Source organism: Amphiura filiformis, chromosome 19 (genome assembly GCF_039555335.1).
Source record: "Amphiura filiformis chromosome 19, Afil_fr2py, whole genome shotgun sequence".
Taxonomy (NCBI): Eukaryota; Metazoa; Echinodermata; class Ophiuroidea; order Amphilepidida; family Amphiuridae; genus Amphiura; species Amphiura filiformis.
In genome coordinates this window covers 52,785,873-52,808,386 of record NC_092646.1, presented here as the reverse complement: position 1 = coordinate 52,808,386, position 22,514 = coordinate 52,785,873, and the positions used below count along the sequence as shown (strand labels likewise).

The following is a 22,514-nucleotide window of genomic DNA, read 5'->3' as shown; positions in this document are numbered from 1 at the left end:
TGGCTCTCTAATTGTTCTGATCACATAGGCCCTTTTAACTTCGCTCAGAGCCAAAAAATTGCTTGGGGATCTCTTGATCTTCATATTTTTCTGATTTTTTGAAAATGGACTTAGCGTCATTGTGGAGGTCAATTTGCCTTATTTTCCCCCTCATAATGACGCGCAGCACAATGTGGGCTTTTTACTGCATCACATGATTCGTGCTTGATAATTATTTTTCTAACATATAAGGAATAATGTTGTGATTGTCGGAGACTTCCTTTAAACATTACTAGAAATAGAATGGCAATAGATTAAATAACGTAGATATGTTACATACAATTTTGTATGTCTAATAAAAAGTCTGCATACTGCTTTATTTAACCACTTTTTTTTGTTAAAGAAAAATATAAAAAAATGTAATTTAATCTTACACAGACATATCGGACATATAAAGTGTGTTAAGAGCCAGTCTCCCTAATTATGTACCCAAATCAGGGGGGGTTGTGATACAAAATAATACGTAACATATTATCGATTTTTCGTCATCAAACATTCGTTAGAACTTGAAGGGGGACTCCAGCAATCATAACATTTATGCCTTATATGTTAGAAAAATATTTATCAAGCACGAATCACATTGTTTTATTTGAAAAAAACTCATATTGACCATAAAAACGAATAAAAACAGTCGGCTCTCAACACGCGATATTCAAAATTCTTTTCAGAAGCCTTTTAAATCTTGATCAGCTTATTCCCATATCTGCGATTTGAAAATTAGTGCGAACATAAATTATTTTTTGAAATTATATCAAAGACCGATGTAAAACAGAGTAGTTTGCGTCTGACGTCAGGGCAAAGGCGCGGCGTGATTGGTTGCTGACCTGCGCAGTATGGTATTTACGGCCTGGTTCGCAGGTCTTTTAATTCGGCTTAAAAAATAGTCTTTTAATTTGGTTTTTCATGATCTTAAAATTGAGAGTATCAGATTTTGTTAATGAATTACATTTTACAAATAAGTCATAATATTGCTTGATTGGCGTAACAAGCCGTTGACCGATCTTTTTATTTTTATTTAATTTTATTATTGTCTTGTTCCTAAAGGAAAATGTTTGAGCTTGTATTTTACTACGGGTATGCAAAACTACACATAAAGTCCCTCCCCTCAACACAATAAACATCTGCAACTGAAGTTTCTGAAGTTTAGTCAATTTTCTTGAAGCTATATATTGTACATTGTCATGGACTGTGGTCTTTATATTGTATGACCAATCTTGTTGTGATTACTTCATCCAGTGACGGTGCACTCCTGTAACGACAAAAATAACAATCTATGTATTAACATTAAAAAACAAAATAATTTATTTCCATAATTTAAACATACAAACATTACATTTGACATAGACATGCAGTACGATTATACTTTATGCAACCAGTTTTAGGGCCATTCTTCGGTACAGATGGAAATAATAATTGTAACATATTTTTGCTCTAGCTCTAAAACGGAGCACAGCGTCATCATCCTTATATCTTCTTGTCAGAAATTACCATGATAGTAGTGCGAATCCACTTGTTCTTCAACAGTCACGCATGGGGAGTTTGTTCGAGATAGGCCGATCGACTCAGCTCAGGCGAATTACATCACCTGGGCGATATAAGATACCACAGCATTTCCATTCATTAGCCATGTTAGCTGAAATGACACGTTTTTACGATCTGCTCATGCTCATTATCGTTTTTCAGATTGTTAACCCAAATAAATTCAATTTTTCGTCAGTTGTTGTTCTCAAGACGCAGCATGGAATTTCAAAACGCACAGTAACGCTTGCCGTATTTCACTGTGGTTCAAAGTCTTTCAAATGTTTTGTTCCAAAAGCAAAAATAATGGTATAAATTAAAGGGTTTGAGAATGTAATCACATCAAGGGAATCTACACCACCATGTAGCACAACATGTAGTCTATTTTTATTATAGGAATAAAATCAATCCATACAATATGCAATGAAGAAACATGAACTCTTTGTCCCTGAGTTTACTATTCTATACAGACCATTGAAAGATTCCTTTAACCTTAAACAATGACAATTACATTTAGGTTGTTCATTTTGGAAGAAACCCCATAGCTGGATCGCTGAGCTATTAGCGATTGTCTCCTCCCTTTCGGGTCCTTTTTTTTTAAATTTTTTTTTATACATTTTTGTATAATTTCCTAGCAGAAAAATAAAACCCGTTTGCTTTACTTTTCATTTCAATATTTTTATGATCATAATCAACGACATCCCATGCCAATAGCGGATCCAGGCTGGGGCACATCCGGCCCGTGCAACCTTAATTTTTAAAAAAAACGGTTCACGAAATGGCTTCAATTCGGCTTTTATTTTATTTTATTTTTCAAATACAGGGGGTAGCATCCTCTCCAGACATTCTCCATCAATGTGTGGATAATGAAGTGCCCTCTTTGACTTCTGTTTTGGACATCCGTAAACTATTTGTTTTAAGCAATGATAACAAATATATTGTCAAATAGTCCACGAAATTAGGCCTTTATTTTGTCATTTTTTCAATCAGACGCATCCATGCGTTTGGATAAAGAATTTTGGCTTCTGCTTTGGACACCTGTATACACTAATTGTTTTAAGTATTTAAATGATAACATATATAGTAGTGTCAAAATTGTCCACGAAATGGACTTTTTTCTTGATTTTTTCCAAATATTGATTCATTCTCCTCTCAGATATCCTTTTGGCGTTGATGCGGTTGGTGCGGCCGCACCCTCCAAAACAAAAGGTTTTAAAAAGGGCCTCAAAATGCCAATTTGCGAGCAGAGCGAACAACAAATCAGGTTTTTATACTGCTTCTCGCTAGATTTTATCAAATTCTGTCTTGAAATCAAAACAAATTCCGTACTGTTCCGACCTACAATGTTTTTTGACAATGTCCTTGCCATTTTGTTAGTCTTTGATGATGTTCTAACGCCATTACAAGAGTGTTACAAGAGTCTACTCCTTGTAAAGATGCAAACAAAATTGGAGGTAAATGTGACGTGTCATGTCAAAAGGAGACACTTTTGGGCAGGATCGTAAATGCATGAGAAATAGCCAAAAATTTGACCGGTGGGGATTTTTCACAATGTGGGTTTGTTGCGAATTTGTGATGTTATTTATGTTTAAAATATTGTCTGATAGTTTCAGACCGGAATATAACTGACATCTTGTATTTTTGAGACATTTTGCAAGGTAATTCCTACTCTCAACATTTGTTACGAGTCGTACTTGACTCAAGGCCAAAATCACCTTTTACCCGAACTCACACGAATGCACAACACAAATACACTGTTTGATTAAGCTAACAAAATCTAAGTCTTTAACTGAACAAATGAAATACCTTAAGCTACAGATATACTTAACTTAAACATGATAATAACACGCATATATATCTGACACAAGCAAAAACATTATAAAAGATCAAAGCACATAGTTTCAACTATTTAGTACTTAGCCAGCATTCTTCTTCTTGGTGATCATAAAGAGTTCATATCAATGTTCTGGACGGCTGATGTATATCCTTATTCTCTTGCCCTGCGAAAATCAGCTAAGTCCTTTGTACGCTTGCATTGATAAATATCCTTGTGTATAAAATCCTCACACAAATCTCCTTGTGCTGCTTTCTCCAAAATTAACTCCTTGAGCTGCTTTCTCCAACTTAATAACTCCTTGCGCTGCTTTCTCCAAACTTTGTGCTATTTCCACCTTTCACACAATATCTTCAGGAAACAGGACTGCGATGCAGTTGTCCCCACTTATTTTGACAGCTGTGTTGTATCAAAAACCATAGATCATCATATTTGGATAATCTATGTATGAACCAGACTTCAGCGAGTCGACAGAAGAATTTATATTCCTTTCTTGGAAGAAGTACGTTCTTTGACGTATTCTAGATCTTCTCCGGCAACACTGGCAGGTAGTAGTGCATTAACTACTTAAATTAATTCTGGTTCGCAATTTCCTTTGAAGGAATTGGACTGTAAGCATATTAGCTAGCTAGCCCAGATCAACACTATAAACTGTGAATAATTGTGATTCCATTTTCTTATATACCAAGCAGGGGGAAATCCCAAATATTAATAGCCAAATGTCATCTTGGAAATTCCCAAGCCTTAATTATAACATTAACATTTCACGTGACATCATTTCCTGAAGGGAATCCCGTGATGTCATCTTCACTTTACAACCTCAGGGGGTTTCCAAATATTCCAAATTAGATATGATTCAACTTGTTTTGCTCAATTTGAGAGGGGAATTCCCCCAAAATGTAATCACTCATGTAACTTTGTAAACAAAGATAAATCATCAAATTAAATTACTCAGGGCACATCACACATTGTTAATCATTTCTTTAAAGGCCGATATCTCAATTTCGGCCTATAACTTACGAAGTCAATATTTTCGCTTAGGGAGGTCCGATTTCATCGGGGAAAACGGCGTAATAAATAATTTATTATTTAAGATATGTAAAAACCTCAACATTAATAACCTGCCCATAAAGTTTCTCCTTTTTACATGACACGTCACAAATAGCGTCATCATTATTCAACTTTAATTAAAAATGACTCAGTTGTACATGCCCTCTAACAACCGTGTGCTACTTACGAATAGTACAATTTGGTCCAGCCCAAACACCAAATGGACAGACACATCTATAATTGTCTGCTTCATTGATGCATGTCCCGCCATTTTGGCACGGATTTGGGTGACAGTGATGCTAAAAAAGATATAAAATTGATTGCGTTAATTAAGGCACTGTTCCAAATCGATGCTCCACTTTCAAAATTATTGATAAGAATGCACACCAGTAAATACAAGTCTCCTACACCCTGGGAGAAAAAAATCAGTGTTTTAAATGAGGAAACGTGCAATACGATTAAATTAAATCCATTAGAAAAGGCTTAAAACCCAACTATTATTTAATCCTCATTTAGGCCTGGAAAATAGATTCTCTGTGACAAATGAGCAGGATCTGACTTTTTATGACAATTTGGCTAAACTTTCAAAATCTGTTACATTTCAGAAACACCAAGTTATTCGTGAGGTGGCGTTCGTGTGGTGGGATTAGGCAAATATAATTTTGGTTATTCAGCGTGCCATCAATATCTAAAAGTGGCATGAGAAGTAAACATAAATTTATTTTGTTTTCTATATAATAAAAGGAATGTGATACAAATAAGCACACAGCAAGCATCCACATAAAAACTACAATAAAACTTACGAAATTCACAATAATCGCCAACGTAACCATTTCTGCAGTTACATAGGTTATCACCAGTACATATTCCTCCGTTGAGACAAGGCGGCTCACATTGATCACCTGTAATGCAAAACAAACATTTGTAAACATAAAGCTATAGATGAGTTGACCTATAATGTCACATATTTACGTTCAGACCGCCCTCTGTTGTTTCATGCCAGGCAAAATAACACAGGAGTGTCTATGGCAGACCCCATAAATCTCTTCAAAACCAAACTTTTAAAAACCTTTGAAGTTTTATGTGATATTATGTATATAGCTTGATGCATTTGTAAACAAGTTTGATAACATTTTTAGTAGTACTTGCTTTGAAACCAAAGTTAATGAAAAAAATCAACTTCTTCCATGTAAACTATAGTGTTTTTGCCTGGCAGTTTTGATATCAGATCAACAGAGGGCGTATCAAATGTAAACACATGTCAACTCATCTATACAGACTGCTTAATAACAAATCAGTCTTGTTTAGCCAGGGCCGGATTTCCCGCTGGGGAAGATGGGCCCGAACCCATGGCCCCAAATTTTGGAGACCCGCAAAATGAAAATATTGTTTTTTATCGTAAATGTTGGAAATCGAACGTTCGTTATAAACAAATCATATTTGCCAACCATTTTGGTATTTAATTTTAATTTCTTTCACAGTATGGGTCAAAGTTCAAGTTTCTGTAAATGCCAACAGCTTCCGCGCACCGACATCGCCTGGCTAGTAATTACTTGGTACAGCAAAGATACTAAAATAAATACCCGGGATCGATACACGTGAATGTACTATGCACGATGTTGATATTCAGATGAAAATCTTTGGATACCGGGGTAGAAAATGATGAATATCTCCCGTAAATGATTTCGTATAAAGAAGCCAGATGTGGTTCCTTGCACTTGAATATACATGTTGAACAGATATAATAGTCGTTAGCTATCGTCTTGAGAAAGAAGCTTGCGTCTTGAACTCAAAAACTGACAATAATTCTGATTTTATATGTGCAGAATTATATAGCGCAGTGTATAGGTCAATCATGGAGGTAGTCTAAAAGCGTACCATGCTAACTCACACCATAGATTTTTGATAAACTATGCTCGAGGTCAGTCACCGGACTATTGTCAGTAGCCTTAGTCAGATGTCCCTCGGCCCATTATGCGTCTCAAAACTATTAAACAGGTCGGAACAAAATGGCCATGCGTAGCGGTGGATTCAACATACCATGGAGATTTCTGCCATGAAGATATCGGGGCGATGACTGTGTTCCGGGCTCTTCGCCTCCTGGACACCAAGCCGAAAGACAGTCACGCTGCGCATTTTGCGTATCGCCCTACGCTGTTCATCGTGAGTTTGGGGCCTCCACAATTTGGTCTGGCCCAGACCCCCTCCCACCAAAAAAAAAAAATAGTCTGCTGTTACCAACGTTTTATTTGAAAAAGGAGGTTATCACATCATGTTGCCTTAAATAATTCAAGTGTAACATCTGTTATCAACGCTCACATTTGAATGCCTAATGTAGCCTATATATAGTACAAAGTTTGGAAGCTATGTTGTTTAGTATACGATGGCTAAAACAAAATCACATAGTGCAGTTATCTCCACGGCAAATTCACCGTGACCTTTCCAGCCATAAACCCGGTTAGTGAAGATTAAACCGAGATATGCAGTACTAAACCATTATAGTAATCGATTGTCCAATACAATTGTATTACCACGTGATAATATTAATCCAATGAGCGATCGAATTGTCCGCTACGGTCGACTAATCCAATCGATAATGTACGGGCGGAGCTCCGCTGACTGAGTTTGGGGGTATTTTTCACTGGTTTGCTGTACTTTACTCATCAAGGCGGTCCCCGTTATTATAAGGACTATGCTAATGATTTAAAGATTGACGTGTAGAGAATAAACCATTCTTGATTGACAGAAAGTACTATAGAGTACCGAAGTGTGACGTCATGAAATTTTCTTTTTTGCATTTCAGAACATTTTGATGACCATATTTCAGTAGAACATTTGAAAAACATCCAAAGTCAAATTGGCCTGGTTCATAACTGTTTGGAACCAGGCCAATTAACACTGATTTCAATGGGGCTAATTAGGTATTCATGCGGTCATATCTCGGGCCCTCATGATCCGATTCCCACCAAATTGGGACTGTAGATATTTTTCATCATGTTCTACTGAAATATGGTCATGAAAATGCTGAAATGCAAAAAAAAGATTTTTGTGACGTCATCACTTCGGTACTCTATATTTGTACCTTTTTACGGTTTCGTGGCACCCTTCTTGCAAATGCGACCAAGCCAGGGCGGCCCCGTGAAGCAAAATGTGCATTGGAATAACACGGGAGTTTGGATATAGATGGTATAATATTATTTATTTCTCATACAAATGTATGTTCCCCCATTATTAAAGCTTGTACCGGGTTGAAATTCAGATATTTTGAAAAGAATAAGTAATTGAAACATAGACCAAGTACTAAAATCATAGCTTTTATACTTTTTCATATATGACGCTAACTAGCTCATCTCCTATATCTACAACACAGCGCTACCAGTAGGGGTCAATTGCCTATTGTGAGTGCCCCTAGTGCATACATGTTGTTAACAATAACTGCATGACGATATGGTTTCACAAGCTCCTATCCTAGCAGGGGCGTAGCAAGCGGGTGGGCAGGGTAGACGAAGTTCAAGGGCTCTGAGCAAAATCAAAAATAAAATAAGCGGTTTAGCTTGAGGTTCAGATAAACGAAAGCAGCGCCTTCATGGCTGAAATTGTAACATTGACCATACTTTCACTTTATTATTATGTAAGCGCAGTGTTTTGTCAACAATAATCAACAACCAGATTTTGATGGCCCCTGTAAAATTCGCCAAAATGATACTCCTCAAATTTAACATTTCAATTTTGGGGTGATGTACAATATTAGTAGCAAGAGGCCCTTGTATGTCGGAAAATTATGTGTAAATTGTGCTGTCATGTTCAACATAATAAAAGAAAAAAAACCGATATAATACATTGCCTTCATCAGGCATATATTATAAACAATCTCGACAGAATGTATGAAAGTGTGTGTTGAACATGTTGTTGGACAAATGTGAGATAGCTACACCCCTGCTCAATTTTGTGCCTATTTTTGTATTTTTCTCGGAAATTATAGCGCATTGGTGATAAGTAAGATATGTATATTATAGGGGCAAGTACTACAACTACTGCACTTGAAATTTTATTTCAGCACAGCCAACAGTTGTGGAGTTAGAGTCAAAAATGAGGGAAAACCAATATTTGATCAATAAATCAGTAACTACTTGCCCATGAGTTGCTGAATTTTCAGTGCCCCTATTATACATATCTTACTTGTCACAAATGCGCTATAATTTTTGAGAAAATGCAAAACTAGGCACAAAATTGGCCAGGGGTGTAGTACCCCCTTAATACGGATGTATTATGATGACTCTCAAGGAAGTATAGAAATCTTGGTGTGCAAAGATTTGAAATATAAACTTGAATAAACAACCCAAAAGTTTGAGGAAGTTTCATAAACGAAAGTCCTTTTGTTAGGGGAGAATGGGTCGAAAGGTCAATTACGTTAGTAAAAAGTAGTTAATCTAGCCATAATCATAATGTACGATCTTTTAAAATGAGTTTGGTCAATACTTTTTCAAAAACTGATTTTTTTGCCATATTTATAATGTTTACATAATATATGCCAGTCCCAACTTACTCGTAATTGGATTCAACAAAATTCATGTCACTGCGAGCCTACCTTTGCTCCTGCACTAGGACACATATTTAATCCCAAGAAAGTCAACAAATAAACCCAATTCATCCATTTGACTGAATAGGACTGAATACAGAGTTCATTCATAGAATTGTCACTTACAAATAATAGAGATAAACCAATGAAGGACAACTGATCACATACCAAGTAGTACTAGGCCCGTCCACACGGAGGGTTTTCTGCTTATGCAACGCGGTTCTCAAGCAAAAACTTGGGGTAATCTGCCATGTGAACGCTCTTGAGGAGGATTCCAACCCTAAGTTTGCCCAAACATTTATACCCAAATTTATCCCCAAGAAATTTAGGGGATTTCACGATTTCCCTGAGTGATCCTCGAGTTCTACCGCCGTGTGAACGATACATTTTGCGATTCTCGATTACAGGGCATAACTTATGACCTTAATACGGCTCAATTCGGTGCACGACTAGTAGGATCACAGAAAGCTACCGGTTGCAATTCCAAAGCTGACGACATGCAAAACTCGCGTTTGGATTAACCCTCTCCACGCGGATGTCGACTGCAGAGGACAAGTTTCAAACATACTGCAGTTACTGTCCGTTTTCCTATAGACCACTTTACATTATTGTTTATCAACAAAGGCGAGGGATTGGTCTGTCGATATGCCCGAACGAGCCGCTTCACTGTTCAATGGCTTTCTTGTACTATATGAAATGTGGTGGGAGATTTAAAATACACATGCCCTGAGCAGACTACGATGCGCACGCACTCTGCAGGGCAAAGAACAATGGAAAATACCATAATGCGTGCGCATACTGCCGGGCAATGACGTCACATGTCAAGTGGTCTATACACAATACACAGTGCTCTCACCATTGACGCGTGACCTCAACAAATGATGTATGTTGGAAAGAATGGACACTTGCCTAGTTAACATCACTGTGTGAAAAATAACCAGCCAATATTTTATTTATTCTCCAAAACTTCTAGCAAATATATTTCTCTAACATGACCTAAAATTACAGCTAGGTTAGATGTTCAGAAATGGTCGCACTTTTGTAAAATATGAGTGAGGGCAAGGCATAGCTAGCCAACTCCCCGTGTTAATTGAATGGAGATTTGACCGAAAATATTGGTATCGGACCGCTCACTTCTGAAGGATGCCACAAAAAACGGTAAAAGCTACATTTAAACTATTCTAAATAGGTTCTAGAAAATATAGTTTTGTAACATGTCCTAAATTTTAGCTAATTTAGATGTTTGGAGAGGGTCGCACTTTTGTGTTTTAGGAAGGATATGTAAACGACAGATAACACCAAAAATATGAAGAAATTATTTCCAAACTGTGTTAAGTCAACAATCATTATGTTGCTCATTTTGAAGAATGCTGGTTAACAAAAAGCAGGTCTTTGTCTCATTTCGTGAACAAAGGTACACATACCTTTGTTTCCTTTCGTTTCCTTTATAATCGGTTACCCAACTGAAGCTATAATACCAGCTTTATTGCGATGTCGCACATTGAAAACAGACACTTGTGCACAACCAGAGAAGATCTGATTTAATCAGTTGAGCTGCTTCAATGAGTGTTATCTTGGTTTAATAGCTTTTAATGGGGTTTAAGTCCTGCAAAGGTCGAGATGAATTCTACTGTAGACATGACTGCATCATGAATTGTTTAAACAATTCCAAAAATTTAAGAATTGTAAATTTTCATGACCATATTTAGAATCAGCATGTAAAATGCATTAAAATGAGTACAAACAAGTCTAATATTGGTACAGTGGTTCTTGAGATAGCTCTTGATCCGGGCTCTTGATATTCTGTGAAAATATCTCAAAACTTTAACTTGGAATTAGGGCATAGGCCTACCGGTATTTACGGTATGTTGAAGCCTGTGGCTAGCATGCAGAGTGTTAAGTACATAATGATGATTGGGTGGTGTAGTAGCCTATTGTTAACGCATCACAATGGGTTTGAATGCATCATCAATTTTCATTCTTTTAGGTGACAGAAATAAATAACATTTTTGGGTCCATCCATGTGACTTGTTTATGCAGGTCCTAAGGTAGGCTCGCAATCACATGTCATTGTGTTTTCTTACAAAGGCTATCCCCATTAGAATACCACAGTTAAGTACCTGAGATAATGAGTGAGTTTTCTGCTACTTTACCTCATTAGTTAGGCTTAAAATGACCGGAAAACTTAATAATATTGCATAATTGTTTTGGGAAAGAATAATCAAGTTAAAATTTGACCGAAATAGTAAGTATATTAACATTACTATTGTTAATAATAATAATAATAATAACAAGGGATTTATATAGCGCACATTACAAAAGCCTCTGAGCGCTGAACATATAAATACAGAAAAATAATTACATCAAACCTTAAAACTACACATCATAGATCTTAAAACTACAATTCATGGCAAGAAAACAAAATAAAACATATTAATATAACAGTATAACAACCTTAATATTACACATCATAGAACCTTGAAACTTCAATTCATGGCAAGAAAACATAATAACAGCATCAGAATATATAATAATAAAAACACATTAGTCAAAATAATCATTGAAAAGAAAAGTCTTGAGTCTAGATTTGAATTCAGCAATTGAAGCAGCGCTCCTAATCTCCATTGTTAAACGCAACAGTCCCTCATTTCAAATATATAGTTTTGGTTTCTCTATTGTTCAGAAACCAAAATCAAGGGATTAAAATGTGGAGATGAACTGGTATGCAATCATAACACTATTGTGCTGGGAGGACACAAGAGGGTATATATAATCAAAAGTATAATGGACTATAACCATACGTATATAATAGCCTATTGTGCTCACATTTTCATTATCGATATCTATCAACGCGGGCGACTTTTGCCGTAGATGGCACACTTCCATGACACCATCAAATTACACCCGACTTCCGAGATTGGTTTGATAAGTTATGCATAGACATCTTTGGATATATACGAGACCTAGGCCTACATGTAGAAATCATGTGCATATATTGAGGGGTGGGGGGGGTGTTTTGTTTATTTGTCTGAAATATATACGATGCATGATGATATAGATGATTTGATTATGAATTAGATTATTCCCCGGAAAGCACAACCCATACCTCTTACCTATGTTCCCTCCGCCACCTATATATAACCTCCTCCCTCCCCCTCCCCACACTCGATATCGACTCTTCCCTATTATTCCACTCCACTCTTGAGCCCCCCTCTCCCCCTCCTTCCCTTCCCACTTCCAATGCTCTCTCCCCTGTTTCTCTTTCTCCCTTACCCTTACCCCTCCCCCCTCACACACACACACACATACCCTCTTTCCCTGGCGATCTCTTCTATCTCTCTCTCTATTCTCCAATAAATAAATTGAATAAAAGTTAGTTTAAACCAGCTTTCTATGATATTGATCTTCCGTCATGCGACATGCACATAAATAGAGTTATGTATAATAGTGTTGATATCAATGAAGTCATAATCTGTCAAGTGGCTATTGTAATGTCTGTGGAAATATTTCGATGGTCTATATATTTTCACAGTGAAATCAGCTTAGGCTAATTCGTAGTCTCAAGTCAATGCTTTCAAACTAAATCAATGCTTTCAAATGTAGACTGCTTTGTTCGACTTCTCTGCTCGTGAATATTGCACTGCGAAATTTAAACATTTCTTTTGTATACTTAGAGTAGGTAACTTCAAATCAAATAATTTTACGATCCACACCACTTATAAGAAACTGAAACCAAAACCGAAACTGACTGACACAAATGTTAGGTTTTAAACAAAAAGTAGAAACAATGAGTTCGATATCTTATGATTCAAGTGGTTAGGCAGGACAATAGGAAACCACGTGACCAAAACCAAACCAAAACTAAAACTATATAATTGAAATGAGGCAGTGCATGGTAAAATGAGTCATGTACATACGCGTGTACGTACGTGGGATGTATTCGCATTTTTTCCTTATTTCAATGTCAGTTATTTTCTATAGAATGTGTAAATTGTTGACATTGACTGATTTATATAACTGGGATTTATGTATACATTATTTTTTCAAAGGTTTCCATGACTTCTTGATTCATGAGAAGAAGAATTTTCATAATGATCAAATGACCCGTGAATTCTGTATAACTAAGAATCTTAGAAGTTCATTACACATGTTACAGGTAGACTTATGACTATTAAATTTAGTTACGATATGATAAAATATGGAATGACTTCCTTTTCCATCTTTTTGCAGTCAATTAAAGTTTCAAAATTCATAACCATGCAAGGATTATAGATTTTAGCGAACAGGGAAACATATGAATTAAGTTACAAAATCAATTCAGACAAAATAGGTATCAAATTAAATTATGGTAATTTGAAGAAAAAAAATGTGCAGTTTTTCATTGTTTATTTCTAGCCCGGTGTGTTAAAAAGATGATCTACTGCTTTAAGGGCATACGAGGTATTGTTGGTCGAAGCAGCCAAAAAATTCGATTTTCATTATCTGAATCAATATATTGTTGAAAAATAACACTTTGGTGTTTTGCAAAAGTTCATTCTACAAATCATAATTATACTTTTTTGTTTCAGCCCTCTTTACAACATAACTCAAGAACCACAGGACCTACAAAAGTATATCTGTGATATTTGAATTCTTCTACACGCTCGCTGTGAATTGAGCAATGCAATTTTTGCTAAAGCCCACTACCATTCGCAAGATGCTGTGAACTACTTTTTTTTCTGCTGCTTCGACCAACAATACATACCCTTAAATGGATGAGGATGACATTCTCATCATCAATGACAGATGAGTAAATACGCTAACCATTGTTAACATCATTTCCAGATAATATAAAAAAAAAAGATTCAAAATGTTTGCCTCTTGTTTCCTGTGTGTTAATTATTTATGTATAGTATGAAAATGTTAATCTATTTAAGGGCTGGGGTATGAACGTTTGGACAGTATTTATTTTGGGACATCAGAGCACATCAGACATATCGAATTGCATTCTGAATACGAAGAATGTCATTCTGATACCAATAATTTTGATTTTTGAAATTCGCAATTTAATACACATTTTATGGCAAATCATTAAAATTGATATTTTGATATTTAACAGTACTTGAAGTAAACTTTAGAAATCTGATGATTTATACTTAAAGTGTATGTAGGTGGGATGAAAAGCCGACGATCAATTGAAAATTTTGACCTTTCGTATTGAAGATATGGATTTTTCCCCAAAACACCAAAAAAAATTAGGTCTTTTTGGGAAAAAAATCCATATCTTCAATATGAAAGGTCAAAATTTTCAATTGACCGTCGGTTTTTCCTCACTTCTACATACACTTTAAGAATATAACATTAGATTTATATAATTTACTTCGAGGACTGTTATATATCAAATATTTGAAAAATATCAAATGTTTATAATTTGTCATAAAATTTGTATTATATTGTGATTTTCAAAAAATGAAAATTATTTGATATCAGAAAGACATGCTTCGTATTCAGAATGCAATTCGATAGGTCTTAGGTGCTCTCATGTCCCACAAAAAATACTGTCGAAACGCAGTAAACGCTCATTTTAGATCCCTTAACAGCGGTCTTAAAATTGATGTATATTAAAGATTGAATGTAGAAAAGTGAGTCTCAAATGACCATTTACCAATTTATGGCTAATTAAACCATATAATTTTGTGCCACTTAGTTTTCTTATTGCCTACAAATACTGGCATTTTCGATATACCACATTTACGTTAGAGGGAGGGGAGGGGTTCAACCTCCTAACGTTTATAGGACTTGATCGAACTTTCGGGTTGTTCCCTTAGGGATAAGGCTAGTAAAGGAGATGTTAAAAGGGCACCCCTTGCTCGATTTTGAACCAGGTACTGTCACCACATGTTGTTCTTACAGTTGATTCATGATCGTCATAGAGTGTCCTAAGCAGTTCTACCACATGTTTTGGGAAGCCCATTGATACTAAGGTGTCCCACAGTTTTTGATGTGAACAGTATCAAATGCTTTTGAATAGTCAATGAAGCACATGTACACCAGGCACAAAAAGAAACTCGTCAGTTATATTCATCCTTGCTGTTCAATAACTTGATAAATTTGGATTATTCTGAAATATACATCTTGTTAATTGGACTTTGCTTTCTCATTTGACACCCTGTTCGTGAAAAACGAACAAGAATTGACCAAGATATACGCCTCCAAAGCCTCAAACCCCAAAATCAAAAGTTGCATTTTCAACGATTTTCAATGGGAACGCATCGTTGTATTGCACGCAAGCACCACGGGCCAATCAATAAAGCACACAGTGTAACAGGCACAATTGAATCGTTAAAATTGCAACTTTTCATTTTGGGGTTTGAGAGTTTGGAGGCGCATATCTTGGTTAATCACTTGGCTCGTTGGACTCCTCTATGACCACTTGACATACGATTTCGTTCAAATTTTAAATTTGTTATTATATACTCAAAATGTTAAAATAATGCTAGTAACAATAAGGCAAAGTGAATGAAACCCTGCTGGTTATTTTGGCCGTTTAACACGCAGTTCTAAAGGAGGATATAATGTAATATTTGATAATATTTGACCTACAAACACAATAAAGTTGGCTGATTCCATTTAGGTGCAAGTTGTGACATATGTGAACATTACAAATATGCCAAAAAACAGGTTTGAAAAAAATTAACCAATTTCATATTATAAGATCATACCGTATCACATACTGACGTATTCGACATTTTTAACATTTTTGAGAAAATTGGTATGTTAGTTAGTTATGTTCTACTCTATATATTCACCAAAAATCATGCCTCAAAGTGGCTTAATTAGTAAGATATTAATTAATTTAATTATGTCGTATTTACAAAACCTTGAAATGTCTGCATCACATAACGACGTATTTGCCGATCACCTATAATAATGCGCAAGCCCAGTGTATCGTATCTGCAATTTGAAGAATTTGCCGTTTCACATACTGACGTATTTGCGCGACTCTGTCAATGCACGGCAAAATTGCTGTTTTGTTCTTTTCACATACTGACGTATTTGCGCAACTGTTTCACATACTGACGTATTTGCGCGACGTATTTGTCATTTGAACGGCGAAATTGACATTAGTCCTTTTCACATAGTGACGTATTTTATTTAATATTGATTTTTTGCAGAATAAGTTATGCTCTGATAGTGATAAGTGAATTATATTGAAAATATGGTATATTTGCATTACTGTAAAAACTGGTTTTAATTAAGAAATAAAGGGTAATGCATGATCCTTTACACGAAAATAATGTGTCCGAGGCAGTAAAAATGTAAATAATGGGTGAGGCGCAGCCGAACCCATTATTTAAACGTTTTACTGCCGAGGACACATTATTTGCGTGTAAAGAGATAATGCTGCACCCTTTATTTCTATTCTATTACCACAAAATAGTGTGATTTAAAGAGAAAATATCAATTTTTTTGCCCAAATATTTCAAGTTGTTTACCTCAAGGTGGAGCGCATACGCGTAGCCAAAGCGTATGCACATTCCAATAACACAACCTAACATTCCATTCTCCCTATAAGCAGGTATGCACATACAATAACACACCCCTGACATTCCATTCTCCCCTACATAAGCAGGTGTGCTGTGCGCTGTGATGATAGAAGAACATAAAGTTCGTTGCCCTTGACACTTTATCGCTAATTAATGGTCTGTCACGTGACGCGTTTCAACAAATCACAGTGCGCGATTTTGAATAATGGGTCGTGGGGGTAATAGAATCGACAATAATAGTTTAATCAAGATTATGCAGCAAATAAAAATCGCTAGATTTTCAAGTTCGATTTTCTCGAAATGCGTATTTTGCAAATACGCCATTATGTGGTGCGGCCGACGAAAATGTTCATTATTTTATATTTATCATGGTGTCTCTTTCAATTATTGTAACGATACTTCATATTCCAATGAACTGTGAAAATGTTTGTAGTCAATAGTGTGATGTGCCCTGAGTAATTTAATTTAATTATTTAACTTTGTTTACAAGCTGAAAGTATTTCATGAGATGGGAAACCCCCTTGTACTTGCAAGATAATGGTGTGGAAAGTCATTTTGGAATCCCCCCCCCCCAAAAAAAATTATTGTAAACAAAGTCAGATCTATGTTTGGAACTTGGAAATCCCCAGTTCAGTGTATTGCACCATAGAGAAAAAAACACAGGAAGTAATGTAATGAGAAAGGTTAATGTGTATAATTAATCTTGGGAAATCTCAAGCTTGCATCATCTGTGAAGATGTGAATGAAGTGATGGTTTATTAATAGATGATGGGTTTTGCATGAGTACTGGTATAAAAAGCTGGAGGCTTGAGTTTGAAGTTTACAGAATGTCATGGGAGATTGTGAAACTCCACATGTGTGTGATGGTCTTCGTGCTTCAAAAAAGAAGTACATTTTAACCAGTTTACATAGCCAATAATTGAGCTAATTTTAATACAGCAACAAAGGAGATTGCGAGCACCTAAATGTGCTCTTCCTCATCAATGGATTAAAGTTCTTCTGTCGAATTGCTTGAGTTTGCTATGTTTATGAAAACCACACATCTGTCAAATACAGTGGAAAAAGAGCGATTGGTGAAAGAAACACTAAATTTATAGAAAGCAGCGCAAGGAGATATATTTTGGAGAAAGCAGCGCAAGAAGATAAGTGATTGGAGAAAGCAGCATCATTTTCGTGTGAGGATTTCATACGCAATGATATTTATAAACGCAAGGGTACACTGGACTTCGCTGATTTTCGCAGGACAAGTGAATAAGGATTACATCAGTCGTCCAGAACATTGCAAGAACTCTAGAATCACCAACAAGAAAACCGCTGGTTAAGTAATGATAGAGTAAAACTGTGATTGTGTGATTTTATTGTATATGCAATATTGTTATATGTACCAATCATACTTTGTTTTCAATTAAAGTCTTAGATTTTGTTAGCTTAATCAACAGTGTATTTGTGTTGTGCATTCGTGTGAATTTGGGTAAAAGGTGATTTTGGCCTTGAGTCAGTACGACTGGTCAAAATAACAATTGGGGTTTCTTTCACTTTACCTTGTTATTTCAACTTAAAATGGACAGCAATGCTAATATTATTTCAACATTTTGAATAAAGAATAACAAAATTTAAATTTGATGGAAATCGTACATTAAGTAAAGAAACTGCTACAGCCAGTGAGTGCATGACTCTAATCAATAAAATTTTTATTATTTTATATTTATCATGGCGTCTAACGATACTTCATGATCCAGTGAATCAGGGGCTATTTTAGAAGAAAAAAGTCACTGCGCGTTAGCAAAAGTAAAATCTAAAAGATCGGCTAGCGGAGACAAGCTTGAGGGGAAGGGGTTGCTGGCAGAGGGGTTGTATCCCCTCAAGTTCTGTAAACTTTTACCAATCACGCGTTACAATCACGCTTTTTACTGACTCATTTTTGACGCTAAGGGCTGAGAGCAGAGAGCACATCACTCAGACATACCAAATTGCATTCTGAATACGAGGAATAGCCTTAACTGATATCAAATAATTTTTGAATTTTTGACATTTGCGATATAATACAAATTTTATGACAAATTATATTAAAAAATGACATTTTTGACATTAGCAATCCCCGAAGTTAAGTTTATCAATCTAATGATATGCACTTAAAGTTGAAAATTGATTCATGTCTGGTTCACTAATGTATTTCACTAATTCATTTCATTTATAATTACCTACAGCTCCATGAAAGTACACACTAGGATCATAAACGTTATTAAGTTTATGGTATTAATGGTATTGATATGCAAAAACGAATACAATCTCTGCAAAAATGAATAAAATGCGCACAGGTGCCTAAAATTGCACAAATTTATACAGGGTGAGTCAAAAAAAAGTGCAATAGAGAAAAGAATCCATTTTTATTTAAGAACCGAGTTGAACTTTTCAGGTTTTAAAACATTTTATATATGGTATATTCATCATTGACCTTGTGTGAAAAAATTAGGGAATTAGCATTTACCGTTTTGTTTTTATGACACATTTTATAGCGCTACCCAATTTTAATGTTTGTCCAAGAGACATTTCAAATTTGAATGTCAGCCCACTCTGTGTTAGGTAGATTTGGAACAACTGCTATTTTCTTAACCTCATTGGCATTAAAATAAAATGGAGCACTCAAACTGTTATTGCCCTTGGTCTTGTTTAAGGAGAAGAAACATTATTTGTTGTTATTTTCATTTTACCTTTACTTTAAAGATGTTTATTCTCTATCAAATCAAAAATATACAAATTTGTAGGCGAGTTTTTCAAATGTCAAAATGAAATGCGCGCAAATTGAAGTGGAGTGAATTTCAAAATATCCAAAAAGTTGGACATATTGGGATTAAAAAACTGGTGTTGGAGTCGAGTGAGGTATGAAGGACTTAAAGTAATGTTAGAAAGTTTGTTTGAACAGAAAAAAAGAAATTAATATAACGCAAAAACAACCTCATTTAAGTTAAAGTCAGTTTCAGATATGGTGTCTTTACCGTGCACTGTGTGCTCTCATTCAAAACACATGGTACCTCGTGGACAAATAACGAAATTGGGTATCGCAGCAAAAGGACTCATAAAAATTAAACGGTAGTCACGATTCACTTCATATTTTCACAGAAAGTGGCCATTGAGTGTAGCATTTATAGAATTTTTCAATATTGGGAAAGTTCGACCTGGTTCTTACATAAATATTGATTCTTTGCTCTATTGCAGTTTTTTTGACTCACCCTGTATCTGTAAAATATAATAATAATATAAAAATCCTTTTGATTTACTTAGAAAGGTAATAGGTTTCATTTAAAATGTCATTCCATTTAATTGAATTGTCATTTTTGAAAACTCCATAAAAGTACACAAAACCTCTTTATTAAATGTTGAATGAAATGCACACGTGTCCCTACCATCTTTTAACTTGTCGCACAGTAGCGTAAAGTTCTCACAATGTGAATGTGATAAGATTTCTGCAACTTAAGTAATGCAAAGTTGCATAAGTTGTCGGCAAATTGCATAAAAAGTTGCATACAAATTCATTACAAAAGATTAAACACACTCTTCATGAACTAAATGTCTGTAGTGCTCAACCTAGATGTTCAGTCCATAAACAGGGTGCTTATTTTCTACAAGCAATTTACAGGATGAGTCCAAAAAGTGCAAAGACTCCATCTTTGTTTTATAACCAGATTGAACTTTTAGGATTTAAAACACATGATAGTTAGCACTTGCCGTTCTGTTTTTATGACATATTTTACAGCTTTTTAATGCTTTAAGTTAAAGCCAGTTTAAGATCTGGTGTCCTTATTTCGCATTGTGTGCTCTCATTCAAATTATGGTGCCTCGTGGACAAAGAGTTAAAATGGGTATTACCGTAAAATGACTCATAAAAGTTTAAGGGTTCACTTGGTTTTTTTTTACAAGTTGTGTATGATGGTGTGGCATTTTCAATAATGGGAAAGTTCAACATGGTTCTTACGTGAATATTGATTCGTTGACCCTTTTTTTATTCACCCTGTATATACGTTTAATACCAAAATGATTTGATGTGTTTAGTTTAGCGTTGAAAGTGTTCAATTTAGTATTTACCTCTATACGTTTACCTTGTAAGCACATAGAAGAGTTTAAACCGGCTGATATCACATGCATTTAGCAAATGAAAAAACAATAAATTTTTTTAATAATTATCATATGGTTAAGCAGTGCTTTTTTCACTGATCTGGACTCCACTCTACTAATATATCGCAAACAGGCCCATAACCAGGATTTATGGGGGGGGGGCTGGATTGATTTTGAAAAAGTGGACCTTTTTTTTTATAGAATTTTGACCTTTTTGGACTGGCACGGATTTTGAAAAAGTGCACTTTTTTTCCAAAATTTGGACCTTTTTTGACCAAGAAGGCTTAAAAGATTTTCGTTCGCTACGCTCGCAAACGGGACTTTTGGGGTTAAAAACGGGGATTTTTTGGGCCATTTTGGGATGGGGGCGTCATCCCAAATTTCCCCTGCAAACTGAATGTTTGACTGATCGCCACAAACTATACAATATAGGATTTCCCGACTAGATCAGACTTACTTTGTGGAGGAACTTCTCTTTAATTTCTTAGTCATTTTTCGGGCTGAAACTAGTATAGAACTATTTTAAGCACGGATTTTTATTCTCACTGCACGGATTTCTATTCTTACTGCACGAACGTGCCAGGAGGCACGTTAAAATAGCCCCTGCAGTGAATGGAAAAATGTTTGTACCCCAGGCACAAAAAGAAACTCGTCAGTTATATTCATCCTTTCTGTTCAATAACTTGATAATTTTGGATTATTCTGAAATATACATTTTTTAATATTGGACTTTGCTTTCTCATTTGACACCCTGTTCGTGAAAAACGAACAAGAATTGACCAAGATATGCGCCTGCAAAGCCTCAAACCCCAAAATCAAAAGTTGCATTTTCAACGATTTTCAATGGGAACGCATCGTTGGGCACCACGGGCCAATCAATAAAGCACACAGTGTAACAGGCACAATTGAATCGTTAAATTGCAACTTTTCATTTTGGGGTTTGAGAGTTTGGAGACGCATATCTTGGTCAATTCTTACTCAATGTTCAGGAACAGGGTGTCAAATGAGAAAGAAAAGTCCAATTAACAAAATGTATATTTCAGAATAATCCAAAATTATAAAGTTATTGAACAGCAAGGATGAATATAACTGACGAGTTTCTTTTTGTGCCTGGTGTAGTCTATAGGCATATTTCTACCTAGGCATATTTCTACAAGGTCAAAAGCCTTATCGGTATGATATTGATTGGTGGAAATAAAAACTGACATATTGATACGCTTACCTTGGGCAGTAACGCACATGGTCATCAAGACGATGCTGATGGTTAAAGCTAGCATGTTTGCTTCCAGTCTCGTTACAAAGATCTGACACAAATAGTATACTTTATGTAATACTTTTCCACTCCAAAATGCTTATTAACATGAAGACAGTTACCACCACTATAACTAGTTGATTTCCCTTAAGGTGGTATTGGAGGTATTTTCTAGAAATTACGAAATGCTTTGAGCATGTTTTAAACAGATTGAGTAGGGTTAAGTACACTGATCAACATGCCTTAATTTGCATAAGTGCTAATTAATTATACAAATATGCAAATCAGGGAGCGGCTTATATATTAGAACATTTTAAAAACACTGACCAAGTTTCAATGCAAAAGTATGCAAAATAAAAGTACGCTGAACATTTATGCATGAATTTTTAAGCTCATTAATTTTATTGATTATTGATAAAAACAATAAGCTATAAAGAAAATATAAATTGATATATTTTGAAAACCGTATCATCCGATTTGCTCTAAACAAAAGGCATATAGGTGACCCCGGAATGACGTCACAAGCCGTTGACCTCCGTTGACAACAAATCCGATTCAAAAATCAACTTGGTAGTTTTCTGTGGTTTGTCCCTTTTCAAATCG

The 22,514-nt window shown here is 35.4% G+C and overlaps 1 protein-coding gene across 2 annotated transcripts; it reads right to left on the bottom strand.

Moving 5' to 3' along the window:
- Positions 1 to 482: 482 nt before the first annotated feature.
- LOC140140785 (uncharacterized) lies at positions 483 to 22,039 on the bottom strand. Of its 2 annotated transcripts, none has more exons than XR_011857288.1 (4): positions 21,882 to 22,039; positions 5,245 to 5,343; positions 4,629 to 4,740; positions 483 to 1,288 (listed from the first exon to the last, which is right to left on the bottom strand). XR_011857288.1 is itself a non-coding variant. In XM_072162529.1 (4 exons), exons 1-4 carry the CDS (start codon positions 6,575 to 6,577, stop codon positions 1,263 to 1,265), a joined length of 333 nt encoding a protein of 110 aa, XP_072018630.1. In that variant the 5' UTR covers positions 6,578 to 6,627; the 3' UTR covers positions 483 to 1,262. The 2 variants fall into 2 exon arrangements, 1 of the variants encoding a protein (XP_072018630.1); XM_072162529.1 differs by lacking the exon at positions 21,882 to 22,039 and adding an exon at positions 6,482 to 6,627.
- Between the last annotated feature and the right edge of the window lie 475 nt (positions 22,040 to 22,514).

Excerpts from the sequence above, each read along its gene's own strand:
- LOC140140785 (XM_072162529.1), bottom strand. The coding sequence starts at position 6,577 with ATGCGCAGCGTGACTGTCTTTCGGCTTGGTGTCCAGGAGGCGAAGAGC. Across the intron at positions 5,344-6,481 it reads TCATGGCAGAAATCTCCATG|GTGATCAATGTGAGCCGCCT; the intron begins GTATGTTGAATC and ends TTTGCATTACAG. Across the intron at positions 1,289-4,628 it reads TGGACCAAATTGTACTATTC|GAGTGCACCGTCACTGGATG; the intron begins GTAAGTAGCACA and ends TTGTCGTTACAG.